The 21269-nt window shown below is 45.6% G+C and overlaps 1 protein-coding gene across 1 annotated transcript in view; it reads right to left on the bottom strand.

Annotated features, from left to right (window-relative positions):
• LOC144729451 (interferon-related developmental regulator 1-like) overlaps positions 1–13602 on the bottom strand; it is a 29957-nt gene extending 16355 nt beyond the window's left edge. The window contains exons 1-6 of the mRNA XM_078609750.1: positions 12540–13602; positions 6118–6237; positions 4375–4462; positions 3404–3528; positions 1737–1894; positions 1019–1066 (exon numbers count right to left, since the gene is read on the bottom strand). Of these exons, the coding sequence (XP_078465876.1) occupies positions 1019–1066; positions 1737–1894; positions 3404–3528; positions 4375–4462; positions 6118–6237; positions 12540–12573 (573 nt within the window). The 5' untranslated portion in view covers positions 12574–13602. The remainder of the gene's footprint in view (positions 1–1018; positions 1067–1736; positions 1895–3403; positions 3529–4374; positions 4463–6117; positions 6238–12539) is intronic.
• Positions 13603–21269: the final 7667 nt, after the last annotated feature.

The raw sequence follows: 21269 nt of genomic DNA on the forward strand, positions 1-21269 counted from the left end.
ATGTTATGTTTCGGCTTGGGTCTAATTGTCCATGCTTAACTGACGTTGGCTGTAATTGGCCATGATCCCTTACGTTATGGCAAACTTCGGGGCCACTTCCTGGAGTCGTGGAGTTCTTCCATTACTCGTACGGTACATTTCATTAAAGGGTGTTTTAACAAAAGTCTTTTTAAATGTTACTTAATCTACCCATAATCCAAAGTGAATGGCATATGGTGGTGAACATGTGTTTTGTAACATTCAAGAAACCTGGCCAAGTTATCTGCTGTAAAGTGGGTTTAAACCAGAGTCAAATGGTGAATATATAAAGGGAAATGTCACCTTCTTTAAGAAACTGAATAAATAAGAAGCACATGCCAAATTTCAAAGGCTTTCAAAGTCATTCACGAATAATAGACATGAATAATAAGATCACATCGTGATAACCACGTGACTGCTGGGATATGACAACATAACATTTGCTGTTTGTATTAATAAATTCCCTGAAGAGTATCGAAATTAAATACCGACCTGTGAAAATTAGACTGAGGCTGTATCGATGAACCCCGTGAACTTCAGTCATTTATTTCTTCAACCATGCTGAGGCCACGGCTCTATCAGACTGATCATTGCATCTCATCCACACTCTCGTGTTCAACCACCACACTTGCAGGTCACCTCACACTCCTCTTTCCGCTTCATGCCTCGCACTGCTCAAATGTGGAATCCCCTCCTCCAATCATCCACCTTTCTGAAGCTCAAGAAATGCATTCACCCTTCAACCGTTACACCTTCAATGGTGCCGTCTTGTTGCTCATCGCTTGCCATTTTGGGACTCTGAGCCTGCAGTCGGCAATTGTTATTTACAAGCCGTTGCAACGTAATTCACCGAACACCAAAGTGAGCACCATGTTATCTTTGCCAACTGTGTTGCATAAAGCTTCGCTTCACCCAACTCGGACCAAACACAACAACGTCGAGCAACTATCCGGCCCTGCGCATGTTGTGGCTTGCAGCACCACTTGAACGTTCAACTCACCTCCATTCCATCCGAAATGTAGCAGCACATGGCCAGAGCTGTAGCACACTGCAAAGAAGTGCAAATGTGTCATGTTAGACAGTGTGCGGATTTTTTTGTGTGTGAAGCAGGTAGAGGTTAACATGGACAAGCCAAGAAATGCACACTTCAAGTGTGAAGTTTTGTTTAAATTGCACAATACAGCTGACATCAGGATGCCAAAGTTTGGCCAACTAAAAAGCTGTTCATTAACAATAAGCACACGTATAAAAACAACAATTGAAATACCATACAACAAGTATTATATTCAACACATTTTCATACTTTTGTTGTATAGCAAAATAGAAAAAAGTTACACAAGATGTAAAATCAAATTTGTTTGTAGGTCCCAACTTTAATGATTAGGCATGTAACGATAGTTTAATATTGACTCTTATGCTCAGATGCATAAAATCATAGCTCCAGTGGCTTTCTAATATCGGCAACAGCATTCCTGACGGCCGCAGCAGTGCATTTGTAAGCGCGCGATGCACTGACCGTCTTTTTCGACGGCTAACCAAAAGGCCGCTGCAAGGACAACCGGAGTTCGCCTGACGGTTCATGCTCCTCAACAAGATCAGCACAAGTATTGTGGTTCACTTGCGGCAAGCACTTTCAATGGACGAGCCGAGTGCCAGACAGCACCGGCTGACCGTGCCTTGTCGACACGACGGGAGGCGTGCAAGCCGAGCGCACTCACGCTCTGCCTGCTGTGTGCGCTCGCCGACGCGTTGACGAGGATGCTGGTGAGCACGGGCTGCAGGGTGCGGAAGCACTCCTCCCCCTCGCTGTTGGCCCCCAGCTGCACCACGAGCAGGGTGGCCACCACCGCCGCCAGCGCCTGCTCCTCGCCCTTCCCTGTCGGGGCGGCAAAGCGGCGAGTGCGGTGTCAGGAAAGAGGACCATGCGAGCGGTCAGCAAGCGGCATTGCTTTGCAGCCGTGCTGCTGCAGCACTGCAGTAATGACAAAAAACAACAACGCATTTCCCTTCTACGTGACTTGACCGAAAGAATCAGGAATATGAATCCATGCAGTCACGAAAGCTTTAAATCGAAATGTGAAGTTTTGTTTAAATTGCACAATACAGCTGACATCAGGATGCCCACGTTTGGCCAACAAAAAAGCTGTTCATTAACAATAAGCACATATATAAAAACAACAATTGAAATACCATACAACAAGTATTATATTCAGCACATTTTCATACTTATGCTGTATAGACAAAAAACAACAACGCAATGGAGCAGGGGCGGTTTGTTGTCTCTTGGGGTGGCATTTTTTTAACTGGCAGAATGTGGTCCGTAATGGCCTCTCAATGTGGCCTGCCGAGACAAAGAGATGCAGATTAGTGAGTGAGATGAGAGCGATAAGTGACAGCTGATAAGATAGCTGTAGGTGAGAGATGACTGAGACAATCAAAAAGAGAGATACGGACAGACCTAGAGAAAAGAGGTACACACATTAGTGGTGACATGTACAGCAATCATGTCGCAACGTTTGTACCCGCGACGCTTGCCCGGAATATAGAATGCAATAGCCCTGTTTAAATTCCCCCTCGCATTATACTCGACGATGAGTCACGATTGCCTCTCGTCAGCTCCCTTCAGGGTACTCAGATCATGAGTAACCGATTTATGCTGAAGCTTGCTTACGCACTCTGCGACTCTTAGCCAAACAGCTTAATGCAGAAGAAGTGTACGTTTGGGGCTTGGGTTGACGGGAATGTCAGTCCATTAACAAGAAACCATTTGTATGATACAGGGTGACTCAACTATATATATGCCCCAATGATTTCTAATGATCCTATTACTGCTCAACAGGTGGCTGAACAGAGTGAAAGCGGTGGCTCCTTATGTTAAGAGCATTACAAGATTTCAGTATATTGATATTGGTGGGAGACATGTCTAGGCTTTGAAATAAATTGTAATAATTATACGCCCGTTACATTCGTGGGGAAATTATAAATGGATCTTCTTGTACTTACGAGCCCACTTGCAACACCATCAGGGACGTCAGCTTCGGCAACATTTTAAATTTCCATTTAGCTCACCTCCGGGAAGCCTATCAATTCAGAAACCGACTTAAAAAGAAAAAGTATATAATAGGTTTTACGTGGCGAGCAACGGTCCTTCATCACAGCACACAGAGAGGCTTCACCTCTGTGGCCTCTCTATGTGGTGTGAGGAATCAATGTCTGAAATGTCACCTGTTATATACTCTCCTTTTCAGGGGAGTGTTATTGATGAACGCATTACGGTTTCGCCATTCCTGCTCGTGCACCAGTGCCAACGCGGTACCACCAAACAATGATTTGTCCGATCGGCAGTGCGAGGAGAGAGAAAGTTTTGCGCGGGACAAACGCTCACCTTTTTTCAGGCATCGCTCCAACGAGTCGGTGAGCGTCACCCTCCGCTCCGTGAGAAAGTCGTAGAGGTTCTTCCTCGACAGGGCAGAGCGCAGGCCTTCCAGCGCAGCCAGGCGGATCTTCACGCTTCGTGACAAGGTTATCGGGTTAGACTATACCAGTGGTCGGCAAACTCCGGCTACGGAGCCGCATGCAGCTCTTAAACGACCGCTTCGTGACTCGTTATTTAGTATGGACCACCATTCACCACACAATGCATTGCGGCTCTTGAAATATTGAGCTGTTTAACTGAATTAGATAAAAATGGCCCTTGTTATTTTGGTTGCCGACTCCTGGACTACATGGTGCGTGATAAAGGAGCGGCCCTGCAACTGCTTGCTCATGCCACTGCCAATGGAAGGGCCTCTACCGCTAGCACGGTTGGCCACGTAAGGTGCAAAAAAAAGTTCGACATTTCTACATAGATTGAGAGCCACACTAGAGGGTACATTTTGACCTACTCTTCCACGTTGACGAGGTGGAATTATCGACACTTTACCTCACTACACACGACCTACTGATCCACTATGGTGGACCCATGTATACTGCTGGATGGATAGGGGTGGGAGAATTTAAGAAATGTGTCCATTGCGTCTATGGCTGTGCGTGTTAGCTGTTTCAATAGCCTAATATCAGTAAATAACAAAACCATAAAATACAATATTTAAATTGCTATTGCAGTAAATGTGCATGTACAGCCCACTATCAATCCACTGCAGGATGAGAGCCTCCCCAAACAATAGGGTCATTTGGAGTTATTTGACCACACAGCGCCACACTGGCGAGTACATGTTGGTAAAGATGGGAGAGCTTAGATGAGGGCACATAGAAGTACAGTACAACAAATGAGTTTTCTGCACAGCCCTCTGCTGCCTAGCACATAGACGACTGTATATATGCAGCGTGAGTCTGCACTCAAGTGCAGCAACACACCTCTTATCCAGGGTGCTTTCAATGAAGTCTTTCAATTTGTCTTCAACGTCCTCCTGGTTAGCATGTTCGTCCGTTGTCTCACCACCCACTGTAACAAACAGCCAGGAATAAATAACACACGAGTCGGCAAGGAGAGGATTTTTTCTATCCCAGATAAACAGTAGGATTTACATTGGCGAACACATGCCTAACACTGCACAGTGTCCCATGCTATTGTTGAACACATGCCTAACACTGCACAGTGTCCCATGCTATTGTTGAACACATGCCTAACACTGCACAGTGCCCTATGCCTTTGTTGAACACATGCCTAGCACAAGAAAGGTGTCCCATGCCAAGATTGCTACAAGTTGTATAAACTCGGAATTAAATGCAGTCTCTTCTTTCACAGGCTGCTATAAAAATGTGCTAATAAGTTAGGTGTCAATGCAGCTTTGAGCGAGACCTGGTATATATAGAGGGTGCTTTAAAAAATGTTAACACTTATATGGGACTATGGTTGTAATGGAAGAAGAACGGATAATACACTGTAACATGATAACAAATGTATGTTTAAATAGCTTCAAAAAGTCAAAACGTGCCTGGAATCTTCTCCAGTTAGTCTCCAGAGCCCGTAGGCACATGTATTGTGGTATTGTTGCAAATTCTCATGAGTGTTAAAAAAACAATTTGAAACACCCCGTTTTTACACAATTCGTTTCCATTGTGGTCAACGATTAAATTACCTCGACAAACACTTGCGGAGAAATATCCCACAAGGCCATTATCAAGGACAAGCCATTGTTGCCCCAGCAGTAAAACTGTTCAAGTGCACCTGAAATTAAGTTATCCAGTAAAAATATCCAACATTAAAACAGACATCAATTTCTCCCTGAAGGAAGATACTACACAGACCCAGAAATTGAAATGAAAAAGCCATCAAATTTAGATTGCCAGTAATATAGTTAGGACGTGTGTCATAACTCACGGTATATCTTTGAAAAGCTTTTCACATTAACCCACAATTTAAACACGAGTGGTAAAAATTGTCGCTGGTCTGCATTTTCATCGGGCGGTCACATCATGCCTTGTGTATCTGGTGCCAATTCCACAATGTGTGTCCCTTGCATGAGAGAATGAGTCAAAACGTAACCAAAGCAATCTGTTACAATTCCAAACACCCCACCTCCCCAACTTCAACATGTCCCCCCCTATTCATTTCAAAAAAAAAAATCAAAGTAAGCCCTCGGTCACAGGACGACCAACAGCATTTTCAGATAAATGGAATAAACAAAGGCCCAAGCACATTAAAAACAAGTTCTGTCGTTTGCAAGCAGCATCTGGACAGAGCCGTAATAAAGCAAGTCCTTGTAACACAAGTGAACGATGGGAATGTTGTGGGGCCAGAGAAGGATGCGGGGGGGGGGGAATTCGTTGTATGGGCCATATCTTCCCGTGGATGCCCTCGGGATAAATAGGCTGTTTCCCAGACTGCCCAGGCTGTCCCTCGGGCTCATCGCTGTTGTTGGTGCTGAGCACCTGAGTGCTGTCCCCTCTCCCACGTTTCCATGCTTCTGACCCCCTTACCCTCCCACACCCCTCTTTAATCCTATCAAGGGTTTTTTTTTCTTCCTTGTGACGCTGTTGAAATTAAGACGCGATAGATGAAAATTGCCAATATTGTCGACGTTGGCAATTTGTTTGGCCAGGGTGCGGCGGCCCCGTCGGTTTTGGCGCGGGCACTGGCGGCGTGTACGCACGTACCATCCTCCGTGGCGTTGGTGACTTCGCTGGCGCTGCTGCAGTGGCTCCGGGCCTCACTCGCACAGTCGTCCTCGCTGCAAACCGACTCCACGCCATAGCGAGCGCTGCCGCCGCCGCCACCTGCCATCGGTGATACGGGGGTACAGGGAGGGTAGTTCGGGACTTTAATTTCATCACTATCATCAGACACAATGTAGCCGCGGACCTCCCAAAACCATCACCATCTCTCACGTGGCTATGTCTGATATGTCATGGGGCCAAAAATTCAGTCTCCCCACTTGCTTAGTTAAAAAATGTTGGCCTCAGGAAGCTTACACTTTTGGTCGATGTAATTCTCACATGTCGAGTTGGTTTAAGTTTGAAGTTTGTTTAAGCAGTCACTCCATGTCATTTGCTACATGCTTCCTGCTGGTTTAATGCATGTTTGGAATAAAGTAAAAAATTCTGCTCAAAGATTTAAAGTTTGGCTTGTACAATTTGAAGTCACACAACTCACTGGGAACTTGAACAATATTGGCATTTTTCCCCCGGCAATTTCTGTACCACACACACAGATTGGTTTCTCACCATCACACATCCTTTAAAATCACCTCATGAGCGGAATGCATGTTCCTCATTGCATTGCAATCATACAATAAAATGTAATAACATTTTAGATGCAGATGCAACATTATACAAAAAAGCAACCAATTTTTTTTCCAGTGCAAATTCGCACAGGGACATTGAGGCCATTGAAAGCAGACTTGCGAAGCCATGCCAACAGGCAAACGGCTACTGGCAGCATTGGCAGAAATACGCCACGCTTTATAAAACACACACACGACTTGCTAAAAGCGTACAGATTGATTGCAGATCACGTACTCATGTCTAATTTGGAGCACAAGTTAATAAAATAATCACGCTTCTATTTGCGATAACTATTTTTTTTTACTTGGCAGAGTTAAGAGGCAATGTAAATCACCTCGTACATGATTTATAGCCAATACAGTTTAAGGGTAGCATAACTTGATTGTGAAGTATGTGCTTGTGCTTTGAAGTGAAAGGGCAGGTAAGGGTTTCTTCACCAGCGCAGAGTGTAAAGAGCAGTTGAACAGTGTCTCGGTACTTCAAGCCCTGGACTACGATGATATGTGAACTCTTCCTAAGCCTCTCTCCCCCAAATTCCACCGACACTGACCAGCATGGTGAAGTATGGTGAAACACCAACCCGTGACCGGAACGGCATGGCGCAAAGCCTTCATCCACTAGTGGGACCGGACAAGAGGGCTACGTATAACTTAACATCTAATGTAGTTTACAGTACACAGGGGCTGCATGATGCACACACACTGTTATCCACAGCTTGCCCCACAGCTGCGTAGAGTCACACGGAGATGACGACATCGAGTAAACTCGGCAACCGACGTCAATTGCAGCTAGTTTTTTTTTACGATGGGTATCGTAATCGGAGGACATGTTTATGCCTTCGTGTACACAATACGGGGTCGATTCCTCACTCCAGTGCGCTGTTTGGATGGGCTGAGAGAATAAGGACGTTAAAAAACAGGGCTTGCGCCACCCAAGACGATAGGACATGAGTGGGAAATTCTGCTAACACGCACTGTATTGAATCTCAACACAAGGGAGATCCATTTGGATACTCCACTAACGGGGCGGACATTATTGGGAACTTATCTCAAAGCCTTCACACGTCTCCCACCAACCTCACTTATCGCATTACAACTTATAACACGAAGCCATCCCTTTGACAATATTCAATCACCTGTTAAGAAGGATCATTAGAAATTAGCAGGGTATCTACAAGTGCTGTATATGAACATCACTTAAGACAATATCAGTACTGGCAAAGGAGGTCCTATGATGTAAAAAATATCAGTACAGTGTAGTTTGTAAGATGTGCAACTGTTCCTCTTTGTTTAAAATATTACAATCGAATAATCAGTGTTGCTGTGTCAACAACTATCCAGTCAACAATATTCTCCAAACAGAGCTACAGCATTTTTTACGTATCACATGATGTTCTGACTTTCAAATGTCAGCAGGGCTTACACCCAATTGCATTCGCGGTGGAAAGTAGTGACAAAGGTCAGACAAAACCAGGTATGTTAACAACCTCATGGGCGCTACGTCACAAAGACAATGTGCCGACCCGCATGTACAATTAGCACCCAGACAATATTTAAAAGTGAACTTAAAGTCACAGTTAAATAACCAGCCATGGTGAGTCCACTGCTGGATGAAGGGCTCCCCAAGCCACCGCACCATCTCTAACAATCGCGCGATGTAATTATGAACGAAGCAAGTGAACACGAGCTGATTGTATCGCTCCATCTCCTGGGTTTAACCAACGAGTCAGGAAAGCAGTCATACTGCTTTACATAGACCACACAGTGTACAATACAACATGCAATTATCATTAGCGTTATCATGGGTTTAATCCTGCAAATACCAATTCAAGTACTCTATTGTGTTTAGGAGCTGTTTACTCATTAGGCATTAGCTAATGTAATCCTCGATATTAGTGTGAACGAAACAATGGATGCTAGTTTGTTAAGCATTCTGTATATACACACCCAGGGCAGTTTGTGGCGCTTTCATCTCACTGCTCCACGAGTGCAGCTGTAAATAAATACTACTTCCTCCCCCCCAACCTCACATTACAGCCTCTCCAACGTGACTAAGCAGGTCAGCACCAATTCATTACTTTGACGGCGAGCACACACGTATTGCCGGTACGCGGCTGCCGTGTCAGATTTACCCCAAGCAGCAAAAGTGTTTCTTCTCGTGCCTTGCGTGGTCGGGGAAGGGTGCCAAGTCCCAAACCATTCCCACATGCAAGATTGTGGGGTGAAAGCTACCCAATGTGTTAGACACGTGCAAGCCCCCTTGGTTAATCCACTCCTGGATGGGGGGGGGAGGAATCCCTTTACACCATGGGCCGGCAACCGGCGGCTCTTTAAAGGACTGCGTCATAGAGTTATTCACATTGCGGCTCTTAAAATATTGAGGGTTTTATTTTTACCGAATTTGATACAAAAATGGCTCTTCTTGCTATTTTCGTTGCCAAGCCCTGCCCAACACCCTGTGGGTCGCGGGGTTATTTTAACTACTTCACCATGCTGGCAAGCACTGGTTGTTGAAATTGAGCACAGATGGAAGCACACAGGACATTAACGGGGTTTGCTGTACTGCCTTCAGCTCACAACGTAGCCCAACGGCAACTTTAAACACATTTTAAGCATGGTGGTCACCCATCCAATCACTATCCAGGCTCAACCCCTTCTATAGCTGCTGAGATCTGATGAGATCGGGTGCATTCAAAGCGATTTGGTGAGAGGTCTACCTAATGACGAGGCATACGTAGTAATGCCATGTGTTTTTGTGAGCTCACTTGTGTAATGATGGCCATTCATGGTACGTGGCAGGAAAGTGGGCAAACATATTCTGCACAACACCACTTGTTGGTGAGCAGGGTGATATGTTCCCAGAGATATTTACCCACAGGGAATAAACGATGGCATGTCCACAGTGGACTGCATGGTAGGCAAAGTAGTGCCATCAAGCCAACGACGGCACGCCAACTATGTTTGGCCAACAGTGGCTTGAAGTTGGGCAACATGAATGCAACAGCATCAGTGTTAGGAAACTACAATGAGAGTGGCGTGGATAAAAAAGCCAAGTCACAAATTAACTGCTAGATGTTTTATTGCATTAATAAAGTGTTAATAAAGCATTACATAAGCTGGTTATAATTACGCCCCTTGAAAGCAAGGTAGGTGTGCTTATATCCAGTGTGCTTAAATCATAAGTTGCCCAAGTAAAGGTTGAGCCTTGTAATTGATTTCTCAAGCCATTGCTGGTGGAAGAGCATCCACTAGAGAGCTAGTATTTGGCCTACTCTTCCACACGAGATGAGGTTGGAGTACAATTACTTAACCACGTGACACTCGACCCGAATATAACCTGTGGTCTACCCATTTATATTGCTGGGTGGAGAAAGGCGGGGAGAGGTTTAAGAAACTCTGCACCATTCCTTGAACTGCCATGCCGGGAAATCCAAATGGATTGCAAGTCCAGTGTGATAACCGTAACACCACAGCAGAATCATGCCATCAATGTAAAGATGTGTGGCTTCACTGAGGACCGTGCTCCCAGCTACAGTACGACATGTAAAGGCACCACCATCACTGCAGCTTTGATCGGAGCCAATTTGCCCGAGGTCTTGACGTCAAAAAGCTTAACCCTCACGGAGCCAGGGAAATAAGCAAGGACATTCGGATTTACATTACCCATGAGACGACTCACAGACAAAAGGGCCTTAACCCTTATTTTAAAAAATATTAATCCATAACCCCACGCGTGTACAATTCCCAACACTAAGTGCCAACTACTGGAATGGCAAGGAGTAGCCAATATTACCAATGTGCAGGCCTAGGGTGGGGGCATTGCCTTGCCATGCAGGAGCCACTCTGTGCCAGTATTAGCGTGTTAGCGGCAGTCTTACTTTCTCACACAAGGCAGGCATCTCTTGATCTTGTTACAGCTGTAGCAGCAAGTCAGCTGGTTTTCTTCACTTTGAAATGGCTTTAGGGTCATGCTTACACGGGAGGCGAGATACTTGAGTTTACTGTGAAGGTGGAGGCCGTGGTATATACTACATCTTTACATTTTTATTTAAAGCTTTCGTGACTGCAGGGATTCATATTCTTGGTTCTTTCGGTGAAGTCACGTAGAAGGGATATAATAAAAAATAAAATTCTCACGACGTTTCGATTGCAACACAAGTAATCATCATCAGGTGTGAAAACCACAGCAAGAACATTTTCTTTATTGTTTTATTTTTATTATTTTATTGTTTCCCTTCTACGTGACTTTACCGAAAGAACCAAGAATATATATACATCTTTAAGCGTTTAGAACCTTACAAAGTGACCCTGCCCAACGAGTAACGCAACTTAATGGCCGTAATTAATTTTGGGGAAGGAAATATAAAAGTTTTTGAATGTTTATAGTTACGAGTACATTCAAGCAGTATAATGTACATCAAGCGCTCCTACGTAATACGAGATACTTATACAAATGTTACCTTTAGTCTACCGACACGAGAAACCTTCTTGGACACCGTTAGAATTTACTTCACGCAGTTCCGTGAGATTATTTACAAAATAGTGTGTGTGCAAGAGTTTATAACTTATATAATCTATATACTAGGGGAGAGGGCACACAAACCCACCACAAACAACATGTCAACGTTTAAAAGTACTTCAGTTCAAAATTTTTCATTTAAAACTTTCGTGACTGCAGGGATTCGTATTCTTAGTTCTTTCGGTAAAGTCATCACGTAGAAGAGAAGCAATAAAATAATAGAAATATAAAACAATAGAGATGTTCACGTTTCGACTGCAACACAAGCAACAATCATCAGGTGTGAAATCCACAGCAAGATAATTTTATGTTTTATATTTTTATTATTTTATTGTTTCCCTTCTACATGACTTTACCGATATAACCAAGAATACTTTAGTCATATTCTGGCAAATCGCCCGATGATGTTGGTTGATGTAATTACCAGCGAAACGTCGAACTACTCAAATTGTTAATATTGTGGATTTACTTCTCCAACACACCGGTGGGGGCTTGAAGTAATAAACTAATTGGCGTGTTTTAGTTTACGTGACAAATCCCTTACTAATTGGCCATGTCGGGGTGGTGGAGGGGTTATGACACGGAGTTTGTTGTCATTCAGACACTGTCTTTCCGACAGACCTGTTCTTCACCTGAGGACGGCTGCTTGCGTTGTGGCCGAAACGTCGTGAGAATTGTATTTTATTCTGTTTAATATTTATATTATTTTATTATTTCCCTTCTACGCGACTTTACCGAAAGAACCAAGAAGAGGGGTTATGACACATTTATACTTACGCGATCTAACCCCAAAAAACCTTTATAATGAATAATATCGATCGCGAAATCGTTAAAACACTAACTTGTGTCCCACCACTCTGTAGGCCTAGAGCCTGCCCCGGCGTGCAGCCTCAAGACACGAAACTTTCTCTATCCACCGCTAGACACGTCCAAGCCGGTTTGCCTCTCACACGACAATTTAACGGGGCGATCGGCTCAATAATCACAGGCGTGGGCAGAGAAACGTGTAGGACATTCCACGTTCGCGCGGCGGGTCCAAGTCCGTCCGTAAACGTTACCGACGACCGTTTTGAGCCCAACTTTAAGCCCGATAACAATCACGGAGGGTGGTGTCAGCCTCCTCGCTTTAACCGGACGACGTCGTCAACGTTACTTGGTAGCGATCTGACAACCGACAACGTTTAACGTCGTAGAATTAAGGAACGATTTAATGTAATCGATACCGAGGCGAGGCCGTACGGAAAGCCTGACGTAGGCCGCAAGCCGCCGCTCCTCACCTTTAGTGCCGGAGCGCTTCTTACACCTGGGCATCGTCTCTTCGTCGCTTTCTCTCCTCCTTATTCTTCTTATTTTCGTCCCTCACTCGCTCGCTTCTGTTCTATAAAAAACAACTAAAACACCTCGAGGTGACGACGTGAAACGAGCGGGAAGCCCCGCCGAGGTAGACGACTGGGAGTAGATGCATGGTCGGAGATGCCCCGGACTGGTGGTGCTGGTGATGGTGGTGGTGGGTTGTGACTGTCGATTTTTACATTTCCCAGCTCGGATACGAGCACCCCAAATGCGTGCTCGTTTTTTTTAACCCCCTCCACCTCTCCCTTCCGGAAGATGCAGACCACACGCACCATACACCACACACACTACACACCACAAACTACACACACTTACACCACCAACCACACACTTACACCACCAACCACACACTACACACGTACAACACCACACTACACACGTACAACACCACACTTACACCACGTACAACAACACCACCACACCCGCCGCTGTTGCTCTGCGGGTCGTGAGTCTCTTCCGGAAGAGGCGCGATGGCTGCGCCACGTGGCTTGCTGCGGCGCGCGAACGCACGCGGCCCGTGTGGGGCAAAGCCGGCTGAGTGACCCAGTGGGTGTTGGTGTCGTCGCTGTGTGTGTACAGTGTGTGTGTGTGTGTACGGTGTGTGTGCGGTGGCCAGTGTGTTGACAGTGCTGTGTGTACAGTGCTCAGTGTGTGTACAGTGCTGTGTGTACAGTGCTCAGGGTGTGTGCACAGTGCTCAGGGTGTGTGTGAAGTGCTCAGTGTGTGTACAGTGGTCAGTGTGTGTTGTACAGTACTCAGTGTGTGTACAGTGCTCAGTGTGTGTACAGTGCTTAGTATGTGTACAGTGCTCAGTGTGTGTACAGTGGTCAATGTGTGTGTACAGTGCTCAGTGTGTGTGTATACAGTGCTCAAGTGTGTGTGTACAGTGCTCAGTGTGTGTGTACAGTGTGTGTACAGTGCTCAGTGTGTGTAAACATAGACAACACGTTCTATTTAATTAAATAGACTTTTAAATAAATGTTTTCTCCTACAACATCAGAGTGCAGCGACACATTAAATACGCACTACAATGACAATAGTTTAAAGCTATTTGAAGCATGTTTTATTTGGGGGGGGCAGAGCTTTGTGACGTCATATTTGAGGGGGGGCTGACTTTTTGTGACGAGGGGGGGGGGTGAAAAATCGTCCAAAATCACGTGACGTCATTTATGGGCGGCCCCGATAGGGTTAAATGCGGCGCGGCCGTGGGAATGCTCCCAGTTGTATCATCCTCCAGTACAACTTCATCTGCTGATTGTGATCGAGGGAACTTTGATGGCAAACAAAACGGATCTTATCTCGTGAGATGGAGGGGGGAGCCTCATTTGAAGTTATTTTCAAGGGCCCGTAAATGTTAATTTTAAATTAGCCTCTTGGTTCTTTCGGTAAAGTCACGTAGAAGGGAAATAATAAAATAATAAAAATAAAACATAAAAGTCACATAGAATATAAAAAATATTTTTTCATTATTTTATTATTTCCCTTCTACGTGATATGTTTTATTTGTATTAATTCTAGATTTGAAGCTTTCGTGACTGCAAGGAATCATCTTCTTAGGTTTTTTCGGTAAAGTCACGTAGAAAGTAAAATAAAATAAAAACAAAAATCACGACGTTTCGGAGGCAACACAAGTCTCCGTCATCAGGTGGGACCGTCACAGCCAGATTAGCTGTATCAAGTGAGGCAATGATTCAAGATGTAATCCCTTAAAAGCGAGTTGAGGGGGGAGGGAGAGGGAGGGGGGAGCTCATCAGACTATGGTAGCCAATGAAAGGAACGTATCGGGAGGGAGGGGGGGCGAGGCCAAAAGGGTGGGCGATGGACGTGGAAGCGCTTGTGCGCAAGCGGCCAATTACTGCACACGCCAACACAATGGAGCGATTGTGCGCAAGCGGCCAGCCACTGCACCCGCCAACACAATGGGCAGAGAGGAGGAGGGGAGGTCTAATACACATGATAGACAAAAGAACGAAAATGATGATGGGTACAAACTTAGGGGGAGCTCATCAGACTATGGTAGCCAATGAATGGAACGTATCCATTCATTGGCTACCATAGTCTGATGAGCTTCCCTCTCCCTCCCCCCTCAACTCGCTTTTAAGGGATTACATCTTGAATCATTGCCTCACTTGATACAGCTAATCTGGCTGTGACGGTCCCACCTGATGACGGAGACTTGTGTTGCCTCCGAAACGTCGTGATTTTTGTTTTTATTTTATTTTACTTTCTACGTGACTTTACCGAAAAACCCTAAGAAGATTATTTGTATTATTTTATTATTTCCCTTCTACGTGACTTTACCGAAAGAACCAAGGAGATGAATCCCTGCAGTCACGAATGCTTTAAATCTAAATTTAATCAAAGGAATTAACTATTTTATATTTTTTTATTTATTTTTTTCCTCATGTTTTATTTTTCTTATTTTCTTTCTACGTGACTTTACCGAAAGAACCAACAAGATGAATCCCTGCAGTCACGAAAGCTTCAAATCGAAATTTAAATTAGCTTTTCCTTCCTGTGCATAAAGCCACAAACTCGCTTAACACACCTTAGTTGCTACAAGATATCAGCTGCGGTACTCTGTGCCTTATTGATTTGGGGTTTGCGTCGTCCTTTAATGGTCACAGTCCATTAGTTATGTACAGCTCTTTGTTCAACACATTACTGCTGCTGATGGCTTTTCCCCCATATGGCGGGTCGCTTGTGGGGGTGGATGTTTGACCACAATGTCGCCTCGCTGCCCAGTTGCGGCTTGTTGATTTGATGGAAGTGCCCAGGACGTATCTTCTTGGTTCTTTCGGTAAAGTCACGTACAGTAGAATGGAAATAATAAAATAGTAAAAAAAATACATAATAAAATAATTCTCACGACGTTTCGGCCACAACGCAAGCAGCCGTCCTCAGGTGGAGAACAGGTCTGTCGGAAAGACAGCGTCTGAAGACAGTCTTCTCGACAGACCTGTTCTCCACCTGAGGACGGCTGCTTGCGTTGTGGCCGAAACGTCGTGAGAATTGTTTTATTATGTTTTATTTTTTATTATTTCCATTCTACGTGACTTTACCGAAAGAACCAAGAAGATGAATCCCTGCAGTCACGAAAGCTTTAAATCGAAATTTGCCCAGGACTTGCGTCACCGCACCCATTCCACGACCCAGTCCATGTCCGCTGGAGCGGTGGCGCAATGATTAGGGGCCGTTCATAAATGACGTCACGCGATTTTGGACGATTTTTTACCCCCCCCCCCCCGTTGTCACACGGCGTCAAAAAAAGTCAGCCCCCCCCCCTCGAATATGACGTCACAAAGTTCTGCCCCCCCCCCCAAAAAAAACATGCTTCAAATCGCTTTAAACTATTGTCATTGTCGTGCGTATTTAATGTGGCGCTGCACTCTGATGTTGTAGGAGAACACATTCCTGCGGAGGGAGCTGGTAGAAACGTTGGGTTGCTCGGTCAATGGCCAGGGTCAACGGCGGCGTGGTGTATTCCGCAAATATGGCCGACTGAGGGCGGGCACAAGCCGGCGTGAGTAGGTTAAACGTTGAGTTTTATAAGGGCACCACGGGGTGACCAGCCCCTCCCCACCCAGCCCCACCCCTCCCACCCTCCCCACCAGCCCCTCCTCACCCTCCCCACCCAGCCCCTCCCCACCCTCCCCACCCATGCCCCTCCCCTCTTCACCCAGCCCCACCCTCCCCACCCAGCCGCTCCCTTCCCACCCAGCCCCTCCCTGCACGACGGACGGACAGACACAATAATCCCCTGTGGGCTGGTGTAACCAGGAGGTTCCAACCAGTATAAGTAACATCGCTAAGCGGTCCTTGAAGAGCCGCTACCTGGGGCTACGGAGTCGCAGGTCGCCGACTCCATGATCATGACTCTGGGGTTATTGGCGACTGCAATCACAACTAATCTTGCTGGCTCCACTCACTGGGTAGATTTAAAGCTTTTTCCTCGTGAACGGGGGAGACGTAAATAGAGTAACCGTGCTGGATTTAACAGCTGTGGTCTGCACTGGGAAATGTTCCCGTCAATTTTTTTTAGTAATCTGAAAAATCCGCTTTTTGTTTCGGATTTATGAAACGGCATGCCTTCACGGGAAATTGCATCATTTATGAGGTCACCAACGCGATTTTATTCTCCCCCGCGGCATGTGGTGTCACGTGGCATCGGGTGATGCACAAACACGTTCCTACAGTGTTATAATTCTCATCATCACAATTATCATCACATTGTCAGATCACTTGCATAATTACATAACTCAAATATCTAAAAATGAGAAAGGATGATAAATTGTTATAAAAAAATTCAAGAAGGCAAAATAGATGTTTTTTTTCTTCCGAAACTCGTCCATAGAGCTTACACATGGGACCAGGCAAGGTCCTCTACAAATTATTTTGAACTCCACATCAGAGGTCGCAATCGGGTACCCGATACCCGTACCCTACCCGATACCCGGCTACCCGTACCCGGCCGGGTACGGGTACCCGTTTGCGACCCCGGTGCGGCCGGGTACGGGTAGGCCGTGAGTCACTGGTGAATCACCGTTTGTCACTCATTTCCCAACGTCTTGTCTCTTCTCACAATTCAAGTTCCTAGAATCAACCCACCCGCGCCTGCAACATGGCTTCATCCCAGAGGTCGCAATCGGGTACCCGTACCCTACCCGATACCCGGCCGGGTACGGGTAGCCGAGTATCGGGTAGGGTACGGGTATCGGGTACCCGTTTGCGACCCTGGTGCGGCCGGGTACGGGTAAGGAATTAAAACCCGTTTGCGACCTCTGCTCCACATCCAGGAAGCCACGTGTAGTTAAACCGGGTTCTCTCAGTGTCGTCAGTTGATGGTTTCTCACCAAATGACTGCACACACAACAAACGGACACTAAGTTCAGTTTGCCTCTGCACTTAATTCCGACTAAATTCCAGCTGAGAGAATTACAAATATCAGATGGACTGTGATGCTATGAAAGTGACTCTCTGCAGCATGCATCGGAGAAAGTGCTGTCGCCTAGTGTAAATAAAACACCGAGTATCTTTGCAGAAAATTTCTCTCGCATCATATACAGTCATCTGCATGGCCACTTAAAAATAAAAGTATTTCGTCCAGAACCCATCGGCTCAATGGCATTTCTGGAAATGCATCATTTCAGCAGCACTGATTCAATACAAGCAAAACATTGGGCCGGTTTTGTCAAACAGCATCTCACAAGGAGAGTCAGGTCTGCTCCAATCACTGCTGGTTAACTGCCATATGCCATTGAGTCCTCCGTTGAATGCAACAGTATTACACATTCCTGCGGAGGGAGCTGGTAGGAACGTTGGGTTGCTCGGTCAATGGCCAGGGTCAACGGCGGCGTGGTGTATTCCACAAATATGCCCGACTGTGAGGGCGGGCACAAGCCGGCGTGAGTAGGTTAAACGTTGAGTTGTATAAGGGCACCACGGGGTGACCAGCCCCTCCCCACCCAGCCCCACCCCTCCCACCCCCCACCCAGCCCCACCCTCCCCACCCAGCCCCTCCCCACTCTCACCACCCAGCCCCACCCTCCCCACCCAGCCCCTCCCTCCCCACCCAGCCCTTCCCTTCACGACGGACGGACGGACACAATAATCCCCTGTGGGCTGGTGTAACCAGGAGGTTCCTACCAGTATAATACATGTAGTACAGAGGTCACTCGAGGAGATGTTAGAAGTCGTTCTGTTATAACCGCTTCTGCGGATCATTCTCTAACACGGTGTTGCACTGCTTTGTATAGTTCATCTCGTGGCATGGTGACAATAACGCAATCCGAATACAATTACGGGAACGACACAAAAAAACAAGAAAATAACATACCACGTAGATAGAAAAATAGTAAAAATGTCTTCAGGTGAAAAGAAAATACGTGAAGACGATTGCTTGTGTTGCGATCGAAACTTCGTAATATTTTTATTATTTTTATATCTGCGTGGCTTTACGGAAAGACCCATATAATGTTATTTTCTTGGTTTTTTGGTCGTAAAATACCTATTTTTCTCACCTGAAGACGATTGCTTGTGTTGCGAAAGACTCATAAAATATGTATTCCTGCAGTCACGAAAGCTTTAAGTCAAAAAGAAAATAATAATTTAAACAATTTTAAACCCAGGCAATGACCCGCCCCCAACTTCCTCATCACCCCCCGCCCCCGCCAAATTTAAAAGACACAAACACCTACCTTTAATTAACAGCAGATAATATGCAACAGTCTGCAAGTCCCACATATCAAACATCCAATCGCTATGATCAGTCTCATTTGCAATCGTTTGATGATCCTATTTCCATTAAACCCGGCCTCATCAGATCTCAAAAGCCAAGAAGGTTTCAGCCTGTGTGGTGCGTGTATCTATGGGTGACCGCCATGCGTACGGCCAGTACTGTCGGATGTTAAGTTGTCAGCAGGGAGCAGTACAACAAAATCCATAGGTGCGCTGCAGAGTACAGGGCTATGCTACGACGTCTCTGTGTATGTGTGTTGAATTTCTTTCGCACCGTACGTACGCAATCCCTGCCTCTCCGCTCCCCGCCTTCAACACCCGCACAGACCAGCGTGGTGACACGTGGAAAATTAACCCCCACGACCCCTATCGCGTGAAGAGGCCCCCATCCAGCAGTAGATTTACGCACGCATATTTCCATTGGGCTGGCCACAAATCAATCCGGGTTTTCCCTCCACATTTAGAATCAACACGCGTTTAGAGTATTTGGCTGCTATAAATTTCCACACGATAAGTCCACTTCGTTGAGCTATCATTTGTGATCGCCAGGTCGCTTCTGAAAAAAGAGCAAATAGGTCTTACTTGGTAAAATCATTTTTAAAAATTAACCCGTAAAAACAAAGTTTTTCACTCTAAATCCTTTAAATGCGTGGCGGCTAGAGTTCTCTCGTCCTCTGGCTTGAGATGGTTGCCACCTATGGGTCAGATGATTGTCTGCCAGCATTAAGCAATTGGTAATTAAATATTAAAAAAAAATTCCCTAAACAGTGTAAAATTTTGCAAAAAAAATGTCACGAAAATTAATTGTCACGCACAACGAGTCTGTGTGGAAAATGTCAGCTCGATTGGATAACGGGAAGTGGGTTAAAAAAACGACCGAAAGATTTGCACGGTCGTAAGCAAGCAAGCACGCAAGCACGCAAGCAAGCAAGCGAACTTAATATAAAGGATTAAAAAAATGAAATAACTCCCACTGTGGAAACAACTGCCCGGCTCTCTCAGCTGAAATGTGACATTGGCATTCAGGCAATCGTGAGCCGACACGGCCGAGAGCAAGGGATCATTTACCCATTTCGTAGTAAATGATACTGTCCAACACAGCGTGTCACACAATCTCGGCGGTAAATAGAGACCTCTGCGACCTCCAATTGTTAAACACGGAAGTTATTCTCTTGACATATGGGCACGCTAAAAACAAATACCGCCCCCACCGTGTGAATATGAAACGTGTGACCCCCCCATGGACAGGTTACACATGCCCGTACATTCGAGTCACTTATGCAGAGGACTTAAACATTTATTCTTGGTTGTCTCTTCAATTCTCGATGGCATGTGTTCAGGATGGCAGAAGATGTGTTCAGGAGCTAGCAGCCAATGTCGAGGTCAACAAGGCACGACAAGACGCCTTCAGGGAAGAGTTCGTGTGGTTTTGCTGTTCCTCTGGTGAAGGAGCGCACCTCCGATGAGCACGGTGCAAAATAAGTCCGACGTACATACAGACGACGGTGGTTTATACGGTCCACAGTTTTGGCTGCACGGCCACAGTGGCTTGTCTTTAATTTTCTATTCAAGGAGAAGATGTGTGCATCGCCATGTTGATCTTGTGATTGTCAACTACATCTTCTTGGTTCTTTCGGTAAAGTCACGTAGAATGGAAATAATAAAATAGTAGTACTAATCGCATATCTGCATTTCCCATAAATATGCTAAATTTCTCTTGATATACAAATTATTTTGTCAAGGCGCTCTTCCCCCTCCAACCCAGCTTAAATAGACGCTCCTAAGCCTAGGGTGTTTCATTCAGACTCTGTCTTCTCAACAGACCTGTTCTTCACCTGAGGACGGCTGCTTGCAATGTGGCCGAAACGTCGTGAGAATTATTTTATTATGTTTTATTTTTATATTTTATTATTTCCATTCTACGTGACTTTACCGAAAGAACCAAGAAGATGAATCCCTGCAGTCACAAAAGCTTTAAAAATGTCAACTACACTTTTCCTTTTGCAAACCAAGGCCTCAATCAATTTCACGTCACCACCAACTGCAGGGGCGATCTCCCTTCTGGGGTCGCGCTACTGCTGCTGCTGCTGTCACCATATCCTAGAATCTCACCCACATCAAAGAAGAACGCAGTGAAACAACGCCGCATGTCCAGAATGAACACCTCATTCGAGACCCAAGGGTCGCACCTCCTGGCTTTATGTTCATTAAAATAAATATTGTAAATGTATTGTGTTTGGTGAAGTTAGTTGACAGCCCTTTGTCAATCCGCTGCTGGACGAAGGATCCCCCCCCCCCCAAGCCGTGTGAGTCTTGGGAGTTGTTTCACTACACTTCACCACGCCTACCTACCCTTGCGGAAACCCGTGAATATTGGCTACGTATGGCGCGAAAGAAGTTAATCATGCACACTATCA

The sequence above is a fragment of the Lampetra planeri genome, chromosome 32, assembly GCF_965212315.1.
Source record: "Lampetra planeri chromosome 32, kcLamPlan1.2.h2, whole genome shotgun sequence".
Classification (NCBI taxonomy): Eukaryota; Metazoa; Chordata; class Hyperoartia; order Petromyzontiformes; family Petromyzontidae; genus Lampetra; species Lampetra planeri.